Source organism: Leucopleurus acutus (assembly GCF_964270905.1).
Source record: "Leucopleurus acutus genome assembly, chromosome: 2".
Taxonomy (NCBI): domain Eukaryota; kingdom Metazoa; phylum Chordata; class Mammalia; order Artiodactyla; family Delphinidae; genus Leucopleurus; species Leucopleurus acutus.
The window spans coordinates 62,433,182-62,455,298 of record NC_139143.1 but is presented as its reverse complement, the minus strand read 5'-3'; the positions used below and the strand labels follow the sequence as shown (position 1 = coordinate 62,455,298).

The following is a 22,117-nucleotide window of genomic DNA, read 5'->3' as shown; positions in this document are numbered from 1 at the left end:
AGCTCAGGGGTAGCATCCCCTTCCCATCTGTGAAACATACATGGCACAGGTATACAACGGTAGTCCACTGAAGTGGATGGCGTACACCCGGTCTCCATAGCCTCCTAGCGGTCGCTACCAGGAGCCGTTTGTCCTTGCTTGGAGAAGGGAGCCTTGCTGAGTGGTTCTGAGGGTAGCATCTCAAAGAGAGGTCTTGGACTACATTAAACAGCCATCGGTGGTGTTGAGGACCTTGTCATGATGTGCAAGACAATAGCTTTCGATGAATTTTGATCCATCACACTTTAAACTTTTCCTCCCAGGTGAGAGGTCAGAAGCACAGGAACTTGGTGTGTCTGTATCAATATACAGGAACAGGGGCTGTACCAGGTTGCTGGAATGTCCTAATATGAAGATCCCCAGTAAAAGGCTATGTAGGGATGGGAACAGAAGAGCATACATCTCTAACCTGAGTGGTGTACGGCACTGACAGTGCGTAGGCCTCTTGTCTGGTTATGTAATTGTGCATGTGTGCCCGGGTCTGCCAGGCTTTCCTATGAGATGTTTTTCTAAGAGCAGATAATGTACTGCCTTGTTTAGTGCCTTGTACAAAGTAGACATTCAGTGACCATTTGATGAACAGTATATACTTGTCCAGGTACCTGTTGCCTGAATGTGTGTGTGTGTGTGTGTGTGTGTGTGTGTGTGGTGTGCATGTGTGCATTTGGGAGATATGTCAAGATGTATGGATAAATGTTCCTTGTGCTTTTGCATATGGAATGTGCCAGAGGTGGGTGGAAGGCATGCCTGAGTCTGTAGTAAAGAGCATTGCTATTGGACGCACAGATGCTGAGACAGCACCTAAGACTTGTCCACGTGTTCCCCGGGAATGTCCTCCATGGGGATACTCAGTCTGAGGTTTGCTCCTTGGTTGAGTAGCTCCTCTGTGGATGTGAGTGCATCACTTCAGGGATTTCTCCTCCCTACCCTGTGTGTGGTTGGAAGGCAGCTGAGCCCCCAGGGGAGGACACTTCTGCCTCCTGTCTAACTAGACGGGCAGTGATGGCCTCTTGTCCATCTGGAGAAGCTTGGGCTGAGCGGAGATCCAGAGGTCTTCTTCGGCCTTCTTCTTCTTTTTCTTCTTCTTCTTCCCCTTGTTTCGCTCTGGCTGTTGGCCACTTTTGCCTGCCCGGCTCCAGCAGCAATGGCAACAGATGAAGAGGAGGGTGATAATCACCAGTAGGGGCAGCCCCAGGAGGATGCCTAGACAGATGCTGTTGAAGAGGCCCTCTTGGTGTTTGGCCGAGATGGTGTCCCAGATGGCGCTAAAGAAGGCGCTGATTTTCTCCATGGTGCTTGGCTAGATGGGACCAGAGGAGCCTCTCAGCTCACCAGCAAGGCCTGGGTGTGACAGGTTGCAGAATTGCCCACTTGTAACTTATTCCTCTACCAGCTTTGGGTTTGGGCATGCCACAGATAGCACCTAAAGAGAGAAAAACAGATAATTTAAGAGATACGCAGTGGGAATGGTCTGTGATTTTTAATAATATCATCGATTTTAGGCTTAGGAAATGGGAGGAAATCAAAGGTTTCCAGAGTTCACTGAAATTGTATTGAGACTCTATAAACAAGATAAACACATGCATTTAGTCAATTAAGTATTAATTAATTCTTGCTATGTACAACTGTATGGGGCTTAGGATATAAAAATTAATAGCATATCAGACCTGGCACATAGTAAGTGCTCTGCAATTGTCAGATAAATAAATCAATGTGTGTATTCACAGTGTTCTGGTTAAGGGTCCCTGGACCCTCTACAGGAGCAGTTCTCCACTGCAGCTCACCTGATAGGTGTTGAATACATACTCCCCACAGGACAGCTCCATATCTGACCTTCTATGAACTTGCCATTTTCAACACTAATTAAAGCTTAAGCACAAGATAGAATGTCCAAGTCTTGCTGGCTGTCATAGGGGACTTGGACCTCCCCAGGCTAGGAGGTCATCAGTCCTCATCCTGCCTCACTCCTGCCTTCCTTGCTGTCCCTTCATGCTCTCTTCCCTGCTCCATGTCTCCCCCCTCCTTATACCCCACTCCTGTGCCTCATCGTGCTTTGTGTGGGAAACCAGTTCTCTCTGTTTCTACCTTCCTCTCCCTCATTACCCTTGTCTCTGCTTTCTGTCCCCCAGCCAAAGATTCCCAAGTCTCCTTCCCTGCCTGTTCCCTTTCTTTGCAGTGGAAAGAGTTTTGCAGGCTGATCAGTGATGGTGCTTGGAAACAGCGATGAGGTCCCTGGATGTCTCTCTACTCCTGTTCTGAGCTCAGCTTACAGCCGGGACTGTTCTGGTTGCTTGTCCAGAGTGGCCCCTCTTCCTGTGGCACCTTCTCCAACTCTCTACCTGTATCTCAGGCCTCAGCCCTCAAGTATAAGGTCTTAGAGGCGCCTTCAGTTCTGGAATCCACAGGTTCTCGGGTGTAAACAAGACTTGGAGGACAAGAATAATTCAAAGAAATTGAAGAGACTTCTTGGCATAAGACATTGCTCAGGACAATAAAAAAGACATTGCCTAGGCTGTAGACCTTATAAATCATCCTGACCAGCTCTCTCACTTAAAGATGCAGAATCTGAGGCCCATAGTGTTGAGGTGACATGTTTGAGGACACACAGAGCTGTGATGAACACCCAGACCTCTGAACAATGGGTCCAGCCCTCTCCTAAGGCTGCTGGGCGAGCAGAAAAACTAAGGATGATGACTTTATATTTGTATTTTATTTGCTACTTTTCTAAATCACCTTCATGTAAATTCTCTTTTAAGTGAGCAATGGGATGGTGCATTGTGAATGGAGGGAAGCACTGGGGGACCTGGGTCCAGAATCATTTGGAAGTCTGGGCTTTATTGGGTTCTCCTGCACTGGAGCATAAATGTGTGTGTTACACACCTGGGTGGTGTGTTACACGTGGTGTCCCAGCGGTTGTCCTTGGGGGTCTAATTCCTTGGATAACACACTCTATAAGTGTCCTATGTACCCAGTGCCCATGTATCCATCCAGGCACACCCAGGATCTCCGTCCTGGTCTGCAGGCATGTGGACCTATCCCCTCATAACATTATTTATACAGTTTATGCAATTGTATAAATTGGTACCTGTGCCATTTGGCCCATGGAGCCTGACATCATGCTGTAAGCTAGCCCTTATTATGTGCCAGGCACTGTTCTAGGCACTTTGCACCTATCGACTCATTTGGTCTTCATCACAACCTTATGAAAGAGGTACAGTTATTCCCCCCACCCTACAGCTGAAGAGACGGAGGTCACGCAGTGAGGGAGTGGCACAGCTGGGCTTATGGATTCTGGGAGGTTTGGCCCCTGATCCCCGAGAGGTGAGCCGTTCACAGGTGTTGCTCTGGGCCTCCTATTCTTTTGTGTGGAATTAACCCATTTTTGGCAAGTAGCCCAGAATTTATAGAATCTTACAATCCTTTGCTATCCCTCAGGTTGACTGAAACATTTATGCCCGTCTGTTGCAGAAGAAGACTACAAAGAGGTTTATTTCGCATTGTCAGACACCTCACAAATGCATGAAGATACATACAGTAAAAATCCAGTCCCGCCCAAGGGGAGGTTTATAGCAAGCATATGGCACCTGAACTTAAATTCAACATGCAACAAAGAAGAGCATCCTGAGAAGTTATCTCCTTGCTGGAGGCTTTGCCTGAGCCCCTCTGAGTGTCTGGGCACATCTCGCGCCATGGACCTGCCACACACCAGCAAACATACAGGCTTTTTATAGGGGAAAACCACCCTTGGTCTCCCCATAGCCCCTCAGCGGGGCCACTTCGCTGCTTGTTCCTTCTCACACCACCTGCCTCTCCTCTGGGTTCTCCTTCTCCCTTTGCTATAACCTTTGCTTTGACCTCAGCCTTGCGTGGCCCAGTATTCTTTGGCCCATCCAGAGGGATTTTTCTGCTGTGTTGTTAGGTGCTTTTCTCTAACCTGACCCTACACGTACACTTTCGGGGACCAGATGTTCCTTGCACTGCACTTCTGTGATTCAATTAGACAGCAGCAGACAACACTTGCTGACAAACTTTGCTGTGCCAGGGGTCGTGCTGGTCTCTGTGGGGAGTATATGTAAATCAGAGCCCACTCTTGGGTTCAGCCAGGGAGGGAGAAGAAGGGCATCAAGCCCTTGGAGAATATTAGGGCAGTTTCATAAAAGTGGAGCCACTTGAGAATAGAGCATCTTAAGAGATGAGTAGGATCTTGACAGAAAAACGTGTGAAAAGGATGTTCAAAGATTCCAGGCAGTGAAAATTCTAGAACATCAGCAGGAGAATGAGGGGCCTTCTGGTGAGCCTGGAGCTCAGGGTGGGAGAGGGAAGGACTGTAGGCTGTGGCCAAGGTAGAGGGGGCCTTCATAGGGTATGTTTATTTGGGGGGTTTTATAACAGGAGGATGTTGTGATCCTGTTGTAATGTTGTGATCAGAGCTGCCCTTCAGAAAAAGATAACAGAATCTGAAAACTTCTGGTAGGTGTTTTAAGAGAAGATGTTTCATCCATTTGGCAAACATTTATTGCGCACCTAATATGTGCCACACACTGTGTTAGGTATTGAGCATTCAGGAATGAACGACAATGATAAGGTTTCTGGTATCATGGAGCCTCGTACATTCCAGGGATCTTATTATCATTGAGGGATCATGCCAGAAGGCAAATAGAAGAAGCAAATTCCAACTTAGGATGCTTAGTTGGATGAAATAAAAGCATGCCTTTGAATTATTTCTTTAGTTCAATGTTCCAGGCCCTCCCACCCATCCCAACCTTTGTCTCAAACTCATCCATCCCATGGCACCTAAAATAGCCTGTGAGTAAACAGATTTCTTTTCAAGCTAAAGCTAAGTCAATGATTCCCCTCTGGATTCCTGAAGGTACTTAATTGCGTCTACTCTCCATATCCAAAGAGAGTATTCATTAAGAGTTGGGAACCCTGTCTGGGGAAAGTTCAATTAAAAGGTATTGTTTATATTTTTTAATCTAAGAATTCTCTTCTAGGCCCCCCCACGTTACTTGCTGAGCGCTGCTCATCTACAGTGTTTCATTAGTATTTATGAGCTTTTCATTATTAGCATTTCCAGGAAACAATCAAATATCTCCTTGGTGGTATGAATGAAAAGTTAGAGCTTCTATGAACGTTTTTGCAAAACGAGCTACACTTTGAGCCTTAGAAATGCTCTCGGGAGACCCCATCCTTTGGTTGGCTCTCAAGTATCACCCACACTGTTTGAAAAACAATTCATCTATTCTTGTAAAACCAACAGTAGGTGCTAACCAACCTTGATTGTGGTTGTGGGGGTGGTTATGAGGAGGGAGAAGAGGGGAAAAGGTCCTTTCAGTTTTCTTGAAAGTGAGCAGTATTCATCTCTATATCCTTCATAGTATCTAGCTGGGAGAGAGTCCTTCATCCATTCACTCTTCCCACAAGCGTCTGTCTGCCTGCATGTGAGGTGTTGATGGAGAACACAGATCCTGGAGCCAGAAGACCTGGGTTTGAGCCCTGGGTCAACTCTTGTGACCTTGGCCAGTTACCGAACTTCAGCTACAAAATGAAGCTAATAAGCTTCCCTTGTAATGAGGTTTTGAAGATTAAGAGCTCAACATGTTTAATGCATTTCGTAAACTGTAAAATACTATAAAACATAATCTATAAAATAGCGAGTGATCTCCCCGTAACAGTGGACTAATTCTAGCCTTGAGCTCTTCTTCCCCATCCCTCACCTGTAGCCCTGTCTTCATGGCCAGAGAACCATGGACACCCCCCGCCCCCCGCCGCCATTCAAATGAAAAGGGCTTCACAGATGACCTCCCCGCTTAGAACTGGTCTGCAATTCTGTGACTGTAATTCTAGACTCTGGCATCCAGCAACAGGAATGGAAAAGGGTCGCTTGGGGAACATCTGATGGTGTCTGGAGGACTGTTGAGCTCACAAAGTGAGACCTGGGGAGAGCACCTCGCCCTCTGCAGGCCCCAGCTTCCCTCCAGGCTTTGGAACCCCTGGAAGTGTTCTGGGATGGCTCCTGCCACAGGGATGTCTGATCCATCCCTGAGAGCCAAGAGCTGCTCCAGAGTTGTGTCTAGGGCTGGCCCTCAGCCTGCTGTTGCTTCTGGAGCTCCCCAGGAAGGGGGAAGGGCATTCTACTTTGCACCGGCCTCTTGTAATTTCTGTCTGTTAGGTGAAATAATGCATGTAAAGCTGAAGAACGTGTCTGTTGGATAGCAAATGCTTTCTAGAAATGTTAATGATAAGGATCATGATGGCGCCCAGTTGAAATCCCTGAAACCTTCTCCAGAGTGATTTCCAAATGCTTTAAACCTTTGGCCTTCTGGTAGGGGGTGGGGTGAAGCAGGAGGGTCAGGTTTCTCTCAGAGCCTTAGAAGATTCCTCTGCTGCAGCTGCAGACTCCTGGGTATGTGTGGGGGGTCACCTCATAATTGTAACTTGGGGGCAAAGACCTTCCCTTCTTGTGTTGTGGTCATCACTGTGCTTGCTTTATCTCCTCACCCAAAGATCTCAGGTGATGGCAGGATGGCCTTCTGGCCAGGGAAGGGAGTCACCAAGTGTGTCACCAAGGGATTAAAGGATGCAGGTTCCCGACTTACACTCCTGGAGACCCTGATTCAGTAGGTCTGGGGTATGCCCAGGAATTTATGTTTATAACAAACAACCCAAGTGTTTCTGGACAATTATCAGGTTCAAAAACTGCTGAATGAGCAGGTTGAGCTGATGACCCTTTTCTGTAAGCTCAGAAGCCATGTGCTGAGTGAGAGGATGGATGGATCATGGGCGAGGAGAGGTGGGAAAGAGGTTTATTTTTATACACAGCAGCACCAGGGCCTGCTGCAGGGAGCCTCCTTGGGTGTTACTTCTTGCTCTTGTGTAGTCAGGGCATCTGGGCCAGAGCTACTCTCGTGGAGGTCACAGTTCAATGCAATAAACATTCACGGAACACCCACTATGTGTCTGGGCCTGTGCATTCAGATCCTGAGCTCCTCCCTGTCTAGTAAGGAGCAGAGACAAAAATAGCAGAAGCAGGGCTTCCCTGGTGGTGCAGTGGTTGAGAGTCTGCCTGCCGATGCAGGGGACGCGGGTTTGTGCCCCGGTCCGGGAAGATCCCACGTGCCGCAGAGCGGCTGGGCCCGTGAGCCATGGCCGCTGAGCCTGCGCGCCCGGAGCCTGTGCTCCGCAACGGGAGAGGCCACAACAGTGAGAGGCCCGCGTACCGCAAAAAAAAAAAAAAAAAAAAAAAAATAGCAGAAGCACAGTGTGATCAAGCGTCCTGTGGTCAAACTCTGTGTAAAGGGCATGGGAGCGGCGCAGGGGAAGGAGTAAGCAAGCTGGCCTGGAGGGGATTAAGAGGTGAAAAGGAAATGACAATCAGGACAGAGTCTGCTCAGTCATTCCTTCAGGGACTACTTATGCGGCACCTAGTACACGCTGGGAACTGTGTTGGGTCCTGGGTATCCAGGAGCAGGCAGGCTCAATCCTTGTCCCTTTTTTGCGCAAAGTCTGGTGTGGGAAGCAAACACTCATCAAAGAACCCCGCAGACCGGTGTGTAAGTATATAGTTGCTATGAAGGAGAAGCCCGGGATGCTGTGAAAGTGAGTGATACCCATCAGGGAAGCCAGGGCAGGCTCTGGGTGGGGATGGCTTCACTAAGATATGAATGACAAAAGCAGTACACATGTGGTCAGGGCGTCTGAAAACTCTTGAGGACATAGACTAAACTTATCTAAAGCACTTTCAGGTAATATGTGTGATGTGTTTTCTTTCAACTCTCCAATACCTTCTCAGATGAAGCGCCTCTAAATTTAAAGCAGTGAGTTCAATTGTTAATACATGATAAATTGTCCCCTCACCCCAAAGTCTGGGAACACAGGAAATAATGTGTTCATTGTGTTTTTTTCAGATGTGAACAATTGGACCTGTTGCTTCTCCTGCAAAGGACCTGAAAGGACAGTGTGGCTGGACGCAGCAGCAGTGAGTAGGGGTGACAGTGGGGTGACGTGAAGCCCTCGAGGCAGGTGGCCCTACACCTTCAGGGCCTGCTAAGCCATGTCAATGGCTGGTGTGTACTGTAAGGGCCATGGGATTTCAAGCAAGGAGGGGACAGAATAGATCTGTGTTTCATAAAGAACACTGTCACTGGGGTGAGAGAGAACAGATTGGCAAGGGCAGGAGGGGGAGGAGACGACTGCAGTTGTTCAGGGAAAATGGCACTGGGACCAGGGTGAGGGTGGTGGCGTTGGGTGGGATAAGTGCCTGACTTGGGTGTTCTCCAGCGGATGCGGTGAGAGAACTGTCAGGTGGAGGGACATGAGGACTGTCTCTGGGCTGTGCTCTGCTCTTCTTCTTCTAGCCCTAGTCTCCTCTCTGGTCTCCAACTCTGGTATATTCCTAAAATAGGAATCCCATCCAACAGGCTCTACCTGACTCTCGCCATCATCTCCTGAGGGTTTAAAACCTCTTTTTCAGCCCCAGGCCTCTCCACTCTGCCTGCCCAAACCTTGTCCCAGCTCCCAAAACTACCCTGCAGTCCTTGCAAAATCCCTGTGGTTACAATATCACACACTTCAGAAACCAAGGCTCTCTGGCAGCTAGGGCGCGGGTGGAACCTCAGTCAGCAGTTATTAACTCTACTGCTCTGGATATATATTTTCTTGATGTTTCTCACCTTGCTAACCTGGCACGCTCAGATGCCCTCTAATAGATGTAAGTACTGTTTTGTACAAAAATTGTCAGATTACAGAAAATAATCTGCTAGTGGAATATTACGCTTATAACTTAAAACCTAACTTAAAAAGGCATGATGAAATGGATGTCTGTATTTCCCCCAATTTAATTAATTGCTTCAAGTAACTAGTCCAAATACAAAATTGGATCCTCTTTTTTTCCCCCCAGAGTATGCATACATGGTATGGAACTAGATATTGAGGATTAGAAGAAAATAGATAGTATTTTCCCTCAGAATCAATGTTGTAATTATGGTTGCAATTTTGAACAAAAGCACAAATAGGTCATCAGTACAGAAACGATTAAGGTACCATGGTTATTAAAAATAATAAAATGATGCTTTGTCATGTAGACATTCTGAATTGGAAGAATCCAGAGGTGTGTCCTTTGGTTGGGTTCCCTCACTTTATTGATAAGGAATCTGGGACCAAAAGAAGCTGTGACTTGCTGGAGGTCACACAGTTGACAACTGGTGGATTCAGGGCCAGAACCAATGTCTTCTGACTCCCAGCACCCCTCCTGCCAGGTTTCCCCTACAGAAGTCCGCACAGGTAACTACTGAGGCAGCACTAGGCAAGATGCCCACCACGTCCTCATCCTGGGCTCAGGCTAGTCTATGCCTCTCAGCCCCCTGACACCTCTGGAGCTGTGTGACTGAGTTCTGGCCAAAGGAACATGGGCCTGGCTCCTGAAATCTCCCCCAAGGGCCTCCACATTCTCTCTCTGCTTGCTCACTGGCTGGCCAGATGCAAAGGGCCCAGGGGAGGACTCCAGGGCCCCTGGGACAGCAGAGATGGAAGATGTTCCTGAATGATTGCTAGCAGAGCACCTCGCTGACCACAGTGAACAGTGGAATGAATGAGAAAGAAACCTCTGTCGGGGGAAGCCACTGAGATTTAAGGATTATTCGCTATAGCAATTAGCCCGTCCTACCTCATACAAGTGACAAAAAGCTAACGTTGGCAGCGATTATAACAAATATGTGATAATTGAACAACTCGTCTGTGGTGCAGCTTTGACCCAAGAGGGGTTTAGCTAAGTGCTTCAGAGTGCCGGTTCCGGGACCAAATATCCTGGGTTCGCATCCTGATGCGGCTACTCACTAAGTCTATCACGTTGGGCAGGTTACTTAACCCAGGGGCTCACTTTCCTCATTCGTAAAATGGAGCTGATAATAGTAGGCTGTTGTGAAGACTAAATGAGTCAGTAGACGTAGAGCCTCTTGGAGCCACGCCTGGCCATAGATGTGTGCCCTTATTATTTGACCCCAAAGGAATAGGCTGGCCAAAGAAACACCCTCGACTTCTTAGCTAATGATGATTTTGTTTGCCTTTTCAGAATCTGGGATGGTTCTGGAGTCGTGACTGATTCTTTAGGTCTCCTTTAAAAGGCATTTATTTTCTCCCTTCTCTATAGTTTTCCTGTAGTAAGGAGACTCTTACTGCACTCATCATTCTTTTTCAAAGCAACCCTTTCAGAATTAAAACATGTACAGGCATCACTCAGAAGCAGCAGTATGAGGGTGTGGATACAGCCTTTTCACCCCCCGTGGATCTCATATCACTGGGCAGAGTGGGACATGAGCCTCCATCCTTCCCCCACACCAAACTGTCTTTTTGTTCCTTCCCTCTCTCCCTTCTTTCCTTCTGCCAATGCATTTAATGAGCTCCTAGTATGTGTCAGTTCCTTCCCAGGCACTGCATATATAGTCACGAATGATGCAGATATGGTAAAGCTACTTACTTCCCGCAGGGAGAAGGCAGATAGTAAACAGGTGCACAAACAAAGAAGCCAAGATATGCTGTTGGTGCTATAAAGCAAACAGTCCGCATGGCCTCTGAGGAGGTGACTTTGACCTGAGGTTGGAGGGATGACAAGGGTCCAGTTGTGCGCAGGTGGCAGGAACAGCAGGGTGAAGGCCCGGAGTGGGAAAGAGCTTGGCATAATCTAGGAGAGAGCTGGAGCCCAAGAGCGCTGGAGGTGAAGCAGAAGCAGGGTTCAAGCCAGGCAGCTCTGGTGGTACGAGTATAGAGGGCAGAGGGTGGAGAAGCAGAGAAAGGACCCCGAGGAGCACAGGCACCCTCCTCTCCACCCTCGTTGTTATCTCATTTGTCCAAGCCCTCAGACTGCTCTCTAGTTTTCCTTCCTTCAGTTCATCTTCTAAAATCCAAATGGGGTCATGCTCCCCCTGCTCAGCCTGTCTTTGGCTCTTCGTCACTTGCATGATCATCGCAACTCCTTAGCAAGGGGGACAAATCGCTTGTGAGCTGTTGGTCTCTGCTCTCACCCTAGCCTCATCTCCCACCACCACCCTTGTTGCCACATTTCTTCAAATTCTCCCGAGCCTCCTGCTGTCTCACACTGCCATTCTTTGGCACGTGCTGTTCCACCTGCCTGGAATGTCTTCTCACCTCTTCCCTTGGTCCGTTCACAGGGAAACTCCTTGTCCTTCCAGCCTCCTCTGGGAGGTCTTCTGTGACTGTCAGTCCTCTGCCTGCAGACCTCCCTGAATCCATTTCTTTCTCTTCTGAGCTCTCATGGAGCCAATAACCTACCATCACAGCCCTTGTTGACTACATTGTAATTATTTGTTTTCTTTGAAAAATTAAAAGCATACAGAAAAGCACAAAGAATCATATATATATGATATATTTATATGTTAAAACCCTAACCCCTATCTCAAAACATGACCTTAGTTGGACACAGCATTTTTGCAGATGTAATTAGGTAAGATGAGGTCATACTGGAGTAAAGTGGGTCCATAATCCAATATGGCTGGTTTCCTTATGAAAAGGGGAAATCTGGACATAGAGGTAGACTTGCACAGAGGGAAGGCAATGAAGGGGCATTTAGAGAAGATGGCCGTTGACAAGCCAAGGAGAGCGGCCTGGAACAGATCCTTCCTTCACAGCTTTCAGAAGGAAAGCTGTTGGTTCAGAAGGAACCAACCCTGCCGACACCTTGATTTCAGGTTTCTAGCCTCCAGAGCTGTGAGGCAATACATTCCTGTTGTTTAAGCCACCCAGCCTGCGGTACTTTGTCACGGTAGCCCCAGGAGACTCATGTACCCCTCTTGCTTCACACCACTCCCACCCCTCAGCTGGTCTCATCCTTTCTATCTCCAGAATATATCCTGCATCTATCCACTTCTGTCCATTTCATGGCTAGGTCACCATCACCCCTCAACTGGATTACTGCACAGCTTCCTAACCAGGCTCTCTGATTCTACTCTTCCCTCTTTATAGCGTCTTCTCCCCACACGAGCCCCCCCTTCCCCCCCCCCACAGCTTCCCAATGCCTCGAAAGTATTGAATAAAAATGCTCCCGACAAGTGCTTCCATCAGCTGGCTCTGCCTCCATCTCTAATCTCATCCTGTAACCCCTTCTCACTCGCTGTGCCCTGGACACACAGAGTTCAGAGCTGTCCACCCCTCAGGACCTCGTTTGTCTCTCTGGTACATTTTCTCTCAGATCTTGGCGTGGCCGACTGCTTCCTAACATGCAGAGTTCCACACAAAGGCATTTCCACTCACTTGTAACCACAGATGTTACCTCAACACGAAGCCTTTCTTGACCAAGTCATCTAAGAAGCCTAGCCCCATCAACCTCTAGCACACCATCCTGTCTTATGGCCTTGGTAGTTCTTCCCACTCTAAAGTTTCGGAGTCACACGTGATGCTCTTGTCACTGTAGTGTATGCATTTATGGACTCTCTTCCTGCTCTGGAGAATAAGTTCAGTGAGAACTGGGCCCTTGCCTGTCTTATTCTGTGTAGATACTCAGAGTCGGGAATGTCCCTGAATGAATGAATGAAGTCATGCTGGTTAACCCAAGGGTCCTAAAAGAAAAGAGATCTTGAAAAAAAATGTAAATTAGTCAACCGAGGTCATTGGAGAGAGAGCAGGGGCAATGAAAGACATAGAAAAGAGGCCATCAGTCACATCTGTGGCCAGACTTTGATGACAATTATCCACCATTTAGCCCACCATCCAGACGGATCTTCCAGCCAAGTAACTCATTTAAGGAGGAAATAATGATCAAGAAACTCCCATATCACTGAAAGCAGAAGGGAGTGGGGAGTGTGCTTTATCAACTCCTAAATAATCATCTACCTTCCTTTTGCTCAGTTACAGAGAGCTCATTGTGGCTGGGACTTTCTGATAACAAGGGATCCTTTCCTAATTACTATATGCTCTATTTCAGGTTCAGCAGAAAGAAAATTAAAAAGCTCCATTTCACTCCAGGTTCGAATGAGTCAATCTTTCAATCAATCAAGTATTAATTAAGCTATGCTAGGAAATACAGAGGAGGAAAACGACACCTTCTCTCTACTCAAAGATGAATGTGGGGAAAATAATTAGAGAATAATTTAAGAACAATTAAAGGAGTTTAAAAGGGTTTTCATCCAGGCTTTCTTTGACTTTCTGTTATGGATGGCCTAACATGTCTAGACACTTTATTCTCCTTTACTCTTTCTCCCGCCCTCTTCCCTCTCTCTTCTCCATTCTCTTCCTTAATTACATTGTCTCCAAAGGGTCCATGTCATAGACTCTGACAATAATTAGTCGCTTTCAGTCACTCTTAGGATTAAACACTAAAAATCGTGTCTCTCCGATACTCTGAAAATTCCAGCTGTGCTAAATGTGATCTAATGCAATACCCCCAGCCTGTTAGCAAGTTACAGACTTCCTCATGTTTATGTCCCTAGATCATCATGATAACTTCCTGATTTTTCTCCTAAACCAGAAAACATGCACCAAGAGTTTTGCCTCCTTGGGGATATATGTACACATATAGCTGATTCACTTTGTTATAAAGCAGAAACTAACACACCATTGTAAAGCAATTATACTCCATTAAAGATGTAAAAATAAAGCAAAGTTATCCCTCAAAAAAAAAAAAAAAAGAATTTTGCCTCCTTTGCTAACACTGGCGTGGAGTCTGGGCAACATCCACTTAAGCACCTTGAGTTTAGTTTTCTCTTCTGTAAACAGAGATATGAGCACCCTTCTCTGAGGGCGAGGTGTTTTTTCCACTGTGCTACATCATTTTATTCTTTCTCCCCAGAACAGTGTCTGGCAGAAAGTGGGCTGGCAATAAGTATTTGTTGAATGGATGAATGAATGAATGAGTGCGTGAGTGAGTGAATGACGCGTGTAAAGACAATGTGTGTAAAGTGTGTAGGCTAAGTACACTTTACACAGTGGGGGCCTTAAAATTGCCTTGAAAACCATATAACACCCTATTTGTTATTATACTACTCATATTGTGTGAAAGACAAAAGCATCCATTCATTACAGAATTCATAAGCAGAGTCTGATCAACTTTTCTGTGAACCGGTGGGAGTGAGTCAGCCAATCCTAGGAATCAGGGCAGACTCATTTGCCTTCCCCCTGCTTTCTTGCTAATTTTATTTCCATTCATTCTCAGCTGCTGCCCCTCTTTCAGCCCTCCTGACCTCCAGGATCTAGTTTCTTAGGGATGCCTTGTTCTGTCCATCACTATCAACTTTCTTCTCTTCATTTCAGCCAGAATGCTCACTTGTTTTCCTTTGACTGGCCTCTTTTGACATAGATACCTCAGGAGGCCAAAGCCTCAAAAACAGAGGCTTGGCATAATATCTTATCACCTTTCACAGGAACAGGGAATGATCTGTTGAATCCAAAAGCCACCATTTGTTGTGTTCTTACTAAGTGCGCAACTCTGCATGTGTAATCAAGGCTCTACAGACATTGCCTCCTTCAGCAATTAAGGAGGCGGGTCTTTTAATCCCCATTATACAGATGAGGAAACCAAGCCTATCAGAGACTAAGTAATTTGCCCAAGGCCATAGAGCTACTAAAGTGCAAAAGACCCTGCTGTAACTGCTATGCTCTAGAACTGCCATTCTCTGGACAGACGCTGAGGACTTCTCTCTTCTAGGACGGAGGGGTATTCACCAATCATTCATCTGTCAAGCATTTGATAGCCTGCCATGTGTGCCACACCCTATGGATATACTCTTGATGGACTAAAACACCTTCTGTGACCTCAAGGAGCTCACATTTTAATAGGACCAAAAATGCAAGAAGAGAAGGGCGATATGTCACGTATGACAGTGGGTGCTGGGGACCCAAAGGCATAAAACTCCTTAGAGTACTCACTGGCAGCCCAGGAGCTATATCCAACCCATAGGCACTTCTCTTTTCCTTTTTTTTTTTTCTCGTCTGATTTCATATAAAATTCTCAATCTTTAGCGAGTCCTAAAATTTGGTCACACTAACCTCCCACATAGCTATAATCTGCTGGAGCTTTAGAAAGACCGATGTTCCCCCAACCTGTACCCCAGTCCCCACCCTGCCGGCTTCACCCAGTCCTGACACCTACCTGGTCCCTGGAGGCATATTAAGCTTGTAGCCCCTGGACCACACCCTCCCTCCAGAATAGGGACGACATTACCTATTCTTTGTGCTGTCCTCCATGAAGGGGAGAACCACACAGGGGGCTTGAAAAAGAGATGAGGACAAAAGACAAAAGGCAAGCCTTACTTTCCAGTTGTCACCTCCAGTTTAATGGATTGATCCTGGTCTCTGGCTAATTAGATAAATAATAAGGATGAGGGATGTTTGCAAGAGGAATTAATGCATAGCATAATGTCCCAAGCAGAATACAAAAGGCTGGCAGAGGGGTGCAGTGGAAAGAATATTAAGAGGACCCAGTTCTAGTCCCAGTTCAGTTGTCCTCCAAGCCTCTGACCTTGGGCAAATCAGTTAAGCTTCCTGAGCCCTTTTCTCATTTGAGAAGTGAGGCTATTAGCCATCTCAGTTATCTCTCAAGATTGTTGTGAAGAACAGACAAGACCTGTGAGAAAACATCGAGAAGGGAAAATTGCAATCTAAATGCAAGCAGTGGCATATTAGAGGATCGTGTTAAAGCTGAATTACAGCTAAAATTAGAACCCTGACTTCTCTTACCGATGCAGCCCTCTGCCCTAAACCTTCTCCTCTGACCCACTGCCACCATCCCCACCTCCACCCGCCCCAGGTCCTTTATGAATCATAGTCATTAAGGGCTACGTTTTCAATTTGGAAAGTTTGCAGGCACACACTCTGACACCACTCAGGCTTGTGTTTGCCGTCTGTATATATATCCAGTCTGACCACATCCTGGTATTAGTGCTAATAAAACCTGTAGTCATGGTTACAGTGACATACCTGGGTTATACTGTTCTTATTTTCACTCTTCGAAACTATTTGGTAAAAGATTTTGGAGCCAATTTTCATAGGTGTGGTAAAGCACTGAGGCAAGTTTTACTTTTAGAAAGTGTGAGTTGAGGCTCTGAGGTCATCTTCGAGTTAGAAGCAGTTGGGGAGGGATGGTGTCTTCTCTGGTCCCCAAATAAAGGGGACAGTTCGTGGCTGACTCCAATAATTGATGTTTAAGTCTTCCAATGTCATATCTGCTTAGAAGGAAGGTGTGTTTTTTTAAAAAGCAAGAAGATGACAAAGCACTTGTGTGATTCAGGGCCTCCCACAGGTGGTAATTAAAAAATAGCTTCAATTTAAAGGTGTATCATTCTCTTTAATATTAGAGAAGAGAACTGAGAATTTGGCAAACTTTGCAGTGATAACCGAATGACTGACTTATTTTCCTCAGCGGTGGCAGGGGAGAGGTTTATGGGCTGGAATAGTTGAAAACTAATGGGGTGGCAAAAATATACAATTATGCAACTCAAAAGCAATACAGATACGGTTTTATTTTCCTTTCCATTTCCTCCCTTCATTTAATGTTAACAAAGGCTCAGGGCAATTAAACGCCGAAAGCTACCATACTGCAATATTAAGGCTTAAAATATAAAGGCCAAATCATGGAGTGAGCAAAAATATTCTCATTCCAATCATAACTCACCCCGGCGGAATGCACAGTGTGGAATATTTCAGGTTCATCAGACTTCGGGTCACAGGCTCCATCCAGAGGGCGGGTAGCACAGAGTTGATGTTGCTGGAGAATGAACCTCCACTTTCTGTGTGTATGCGTTTACATCTGTATCCCTAACGTTGCATGTAGATGTTTTTTTTACAGTTTTGATAAATAACTGTTGGTGAATGCAGAGGACATATATGAGTGTGCTAAAATATTTATCGAGCCCCCACTCAGGCAAGTAACACCCCCTTTTTGCCTCGGTACCCTATTTCTTTTTTTGTGGTACGCGGGCCTCTCACTGCTGTGGCCTCTCCCGTCGCGGAGCACAGGCTCCGGACGCGCAGGCTCAGCGGCCATGGCTCACGGGCCCAGCTGCTCTGCGGCATGTGGGATCTTCCCGGACCGGGGCACGAACCCGCGTCCCCTGCATCGGCAGGCGGACTCTCAACCACTGCACCACCAGGGAAGCCCCAGTACCCTATTTCTTTGATACAGATGATCTTTGCTCAGTCTCATCAAATGCAGCTTTAGGTGCTTCTGTGCAAATAGACTGTTACCTGTAAGACCCTGTTCTAGAGAAATTCTGCAACTGCCACTGGCTTCGCCTCATCCCTGATGCCCTCAACTTGCCTGCCTTTGCCCTCAAATATCTTATCTTCCTCTCCACCCCTGAAATGACCTTCCCAAAGGAGGCTGCAGGTATTGCCCATGAGTGATTTGGGAGTATGGATGGAAGAAACTGCTGGAGACTGGGGGCTAGGGGAGTTCCCCATAGATACCAAAGTGTACGCGCGCACGCGCGTGCACGCGCACACACACACACACACGCGCGCGCGCGCTCTTCCCTCAGCCCCACCCCATCACTCCTCCCCATCTACCACCCCTGCTCCATTCTTGCCTGGAGGCCTCAAAGCTTTATGAAAGACTCTCTGGAAAGCACATGGGGCCACTGGGAGGTGGGGGCATGGTGGGAAAGGCCAGGGAATTCTGATCTTGTCTCCTAGCTCTCTACCTGTGGCCTCAGGCCTGGACCACCTGCAGGCTCTGTACCAGCCTTAAGTTTTATCTTTCCTTAGCATCCCAGAATGTGTGTGTGTGTGTACATACATATATATGTATATATGTATACACACACACACACACACACACACACACACACACACACATACACATATATATTGTTATCAGACCAACCCTCAAAGTATCAGGGTCTTGAAGAAATAGGACATTGGGTGGGAACACTTTGATAGAGCAAAACGGTCAGGATGTATGGTCCTGCCCCTGCTCGGTGGAAGGCAGGAGAGAGTCCTGGAGATGGGAGTTGGCTTGGAGCAGCCAGAGAAGGGGCTTGGAGTGCCCTGAGAAGGGCAGGCAGCTCTGCTTCTCAGGGGACAGCCTATGGAGCTCCAGGCCTCCAGTTCTGGCTTTGACATTTATCTGGTTTTATTTGTTTACACACTTGTAGATTTTCATGAGCTGAATTCTTGGCTAAAATATAGCCTGGAGTGCAGGGGAAGTTCATAGTGGTGTGAGAAGCCAGTTCAAATTCTCACCAGTGACTTACTCAGTATGCGTCCTCGGGAAGGTCATTCAGTTGCTTTGGGCCTCAGCTTCTTCATCTCCAAAATGGGGGAAATCTGGGAAGAGACACAAGAAAATGACAGATCGCATTCTTGCCTCTCCCGAAGGGCATCGGGGGCAGGGCTGGGAGGGGCTTGGCTTTCCTCTCAGTCCTTTGGTACAGTTCTGAAGGTCTGACTGTATGCAGGTACTTTCCAAAGTCAACAACCAACTGGAAGTGAGTACCTGCCTGGCAGGGAGGGTCCTTGTGTCAAAGCAACAGTGCCTGTGAATGTGCTCCTAGGCTGTCAGGAACTGTACGAAACTGAGAGTCATAACGGGTATTACACCAGGTAGATGTAGGGACATGGCAACAAACAACACTCCTCAGTTCTGCCAGGTAGTCACAGTGGCCTGAAATGCTTAGAAAATTGGCTCCCACGCTGGGAGGTCTTCCTACCTCCAACCCAGAATGGATGGATGGACCCCACCCTTATCCCACCCCAACCTTCGAGGTTCTTGCGCCTGGCTCCGCAGCGGTTCTGGGCAACCTGCATCTTCCATGTGCCCAAATGACTCCAGATTTCCAAGGGCTAGCCCAGCATGTCAACCCTGCCAGGCAAGTTCTGTTAAGCACGTTCCATCCTTTGCCAGGAGGCAGTGGGGCCATGCTGCTTGGTGTGAACAGAGGGGCAGAGCCTGCATGAGTGGCTGTCCTCTGATGGACCCCCGGGGGCAGGGGTGGGGACATTTGTATAGAACACGTGAGAGCCTCCCTTAGGTTGTTTACTGGGTCACTATAATAAAAACAATGCTGCAAGCATACTGTTCTTTATACATGAAGAGGCTAATAGTACTAATAGCAATGATGTGCATCAATGGAATATGCCATTCCGATTATTTTTCCAGTAGTTGCTTATGGATTTCACTTCAAGAAATGTTAGTTAATAACTATCTGCTGTGTGATCAACATGGTGCTGAGGGAAACAAAGAAGGTTATGATCTGGTTCCCATCCTAGGAGAGTTTCTTAATGAAACTTAGAACACAGTAAGTCCTGACAGGTGACAGTGCAGGTCCCCGAATCTCCAAGCCTCAGGTTCCCCATCTCAGATGGGAAGATAATAATCCCACGGACTCCACTCACCATCCAGTGTTGTTGTAAAAGTCAAATAATACATACATGAGATTCTTTATAGACTGATAATGCTCTTCACAGTTTAATTTTCAAAAATAATACAAGCAATTAAAGGCTAAGGTAAATATCAGGAAGTGCCAAAATCATGCACGGTTAGAAACGAGAGGGATCGATGTTGGCTTAGGTTTTTGTTTTTTTAATTTAGTTTTATTTATTTTTGGCTGTGTTGGGTCTTCGTTGCTGACCACGGGCTTTCTGTAGTTGCGGCGAGCGGGGGCTCCTCTTCGTTGTGGTGCACGGGCTTCTCATTGCAGTGGCTTCTCTGTTGCGGAGCATGGGCTCTAGGCACATGGGCTTCAGTAGTTGTGGCTCGTGGGCTCAGTAGTTGGGGCTCGCGGGCTCTAGAGCACAGGCTCAGTAGTTGTGGCACACGGGCTTGGTTGCTCTGCGGCATGTGGGATCTTCCTGGACCAGGGCTCGAACCCGTGTCCCCTGCTTGGCAGGCGGATTCTTAGCCACTGCGCCACCAGGGAAGCCTGGCTTAAGTTTTAAGGGAGAGGCCGCCTGGAGGAGATGGAGGTTGGGTGCCCCCCCCCCCCCCCCCCCGCCGTGCTGGGTGTTATCACATGGAGGGTTGGACATTTGGGTGGGAGAAGGGAAGCTGGGCTGAGCTGGGTAGGATGGGAAAGCAAGAGTAGAGGTCCAGAGGCCAGCACATACAGAGTTTGAGACTGGGAAGGCAGTGAAGAAACCTCCTGAGGAAGAGTGGGAAATTAGGTGGTACCGGCAAGGCTGGTGAGATTTCAGGGGGCTGGGAAGGCTCAACATAGCTTTGCTGTACAGTAATGGGCCCTAGGGAAGCCCTGAAAGTTGGTGAGCAGAAGACAGGTAGCAGCGTCAATGTTTCAGAGGCTACATTCTCTTACCTGATCCCTCTTGTAATTCGAAGTATGCCTTGGCCAGAGCAGGATTAAGCCCCACCCTGGGCTCATGGGCAGTCTGCCCTAACTAGCCAGGCTCAGTAATCACAAATATTACAATTAAAAAAAAAAAACCCTTTTATTAATAGCATACTTTCTCCCTTAGACAAAATCGGATTATGAACTGAAATGACATATGACCAAACCAATCAGAAGGAACCTGCTATTTATCTCCTGATCCCTTGGGAAGGGAGGCAGGGGGAAAAAAGCCCCTGATGCAACGACTTCTCCAGTGTAAATGGGCTTGCGTTTATTTATGACTGGGGAAAGTCCTAGCAAAGACCCTGCACTTAATAACTCGTTTTAATTTTTTAACAGCTTCTGCAAACATTTCTTCATCAAATCCACTGTAATGTGAGGAGGGAAGGGATTTCTTGCCCTATTTCACAGATGAATAAACTAAAGAACAGAAATGGGTGTTCAAAATTTGTTTAAAATTGCAAAGCTGGTCAGTGGCCAAGGGCAGACTGGGTCCTAGTTTTCCCATTTCCCAGAGTGATACTCTCCTTACTCCACTCACTCCTAAAAAGCAGCAAGAGAGGAGCAAACAATGGCAACCAGTCACTTTTCCAGTTTACAAAGCCTTCCATTTCTCAGACTCCCTGAGATTTGTGGTCCCTCCTGCTTTAGGGCCTCAGGGAAGCTTCTTTACCTGAAACCCCCAACTCTCTCCCAGTCCCATCCCAATCCCACTCCTGGTCTCTATGCATTTAGTCTCTGCTGAAATATCATCCCCCTTGGGAAACTTTCTGAGACCTCATTATGTTTAGAGCCCCTGTCCTGTGCCCCATCACTGTCCCTATACTATTACCATAGCCCTCAACCCACTTTAGGTTCATTTTATTTAATCATCTTTCTTCCATTCCCAGTAGGGCATCCAGGGACCTGTTTTGTTCTTGGAAAGTATTTGCTGAATTAATGAATGACCATACTTAGAGACGAGGAAACTGAGGTTCACTGAAATTAAATGAGTTGCCCAAGGTCTCACAGCTGATCGTGGAAGATGGGGCAGTTCTTCCCCATTATGCAGTGCTCATTCCACTCTGCTACCCTGGTTTCTGGGTTCTCACCCAGCATTGTGGCCAGATAGAAGATACTCAGGAAAAGAAAAAATCTGCCAATTGGAATTTCAGTATTCTGGGTTTGGAGAATTCATTCAGCTTGGGCTCAGAGTGTGCTCAGATGCCAGATATTCTGGGGCATTCCAGACTGCAAGCACACTCTGCAGGCCTCTTTTGGGGACTAGCTACCTTTGAATCTCCAGTGAGGAGTCAGTGCCAAGAAACAGAGATGACAGCAGTGAGAACTGACTTCCAAAGATCACTGGCCTCAAATGGACATGGACCTTTGCCTCACGGGGTGCCGTATTGAATATTATGATTATTTCACTTGAAAGTGAGGTTATCGCCACGTTTTTGGAAAGCCCCGATTGGCTGTGTTCCTAACATATTTTGGTGTCATGAATTGATAGCACTCCATCTGGTAATTTTCAGATGCCAAGCCGACTGAGTAGAGAACGTGTGTGTGGCATTCAGCATCTCACTGTCTCACTGTCATTACTGCAAAAAGCTCCCCCTGTTTATTTTCCAGAGGGAGGAACCCTTTGCTGGCTTTTTTCTTCCTTCCCTGAACCTGGGTTGTTGACACAATTGAGTCCAAGGAGACCAGGAACCGCCCTCTCCCCTCTCTGCAGCACAGCAGCGCACAGTTCAATTCAGTGCATATTAGTTGAGAACCTACTATGTGCGCAAGGAACTTCTCTCTTTTCT

The 22,117-nt window shown here is 47.1% G+C and overlaps 1 protein-coding gene across 1 annotated transcript in view; it reads right to left on the bottom strand.

Moving 5' to 3' along the window:
* Positions 1-137: 137 nt before the first annotated feature.
* KIAA0040 overlaps positions 138-22,117 on the bottom strand; it is a 33,241-nt gene continuing 11,261 nt past the window's right edge. Inside the window, exons 2-3 of the mRNA XM_082834447.1 lie at positions 18,237-18,309; positions 138-1,462 (exon numbers count right to left, since the gene is read on the bottom strand). Of these exons, the coding sequence (XP_082690573.1) occupies positions 1,028-1,330 (303 nt within the window). The 5' untranslated portion in view covers positions 1,331-1,462; positions 18,237-18,309 and the 3' untranslated portion in view covers positions 138-1,027. The remainder of the gene's footprint in view (positions 1,463-18,236; positions 18,310-22,117) is intronic.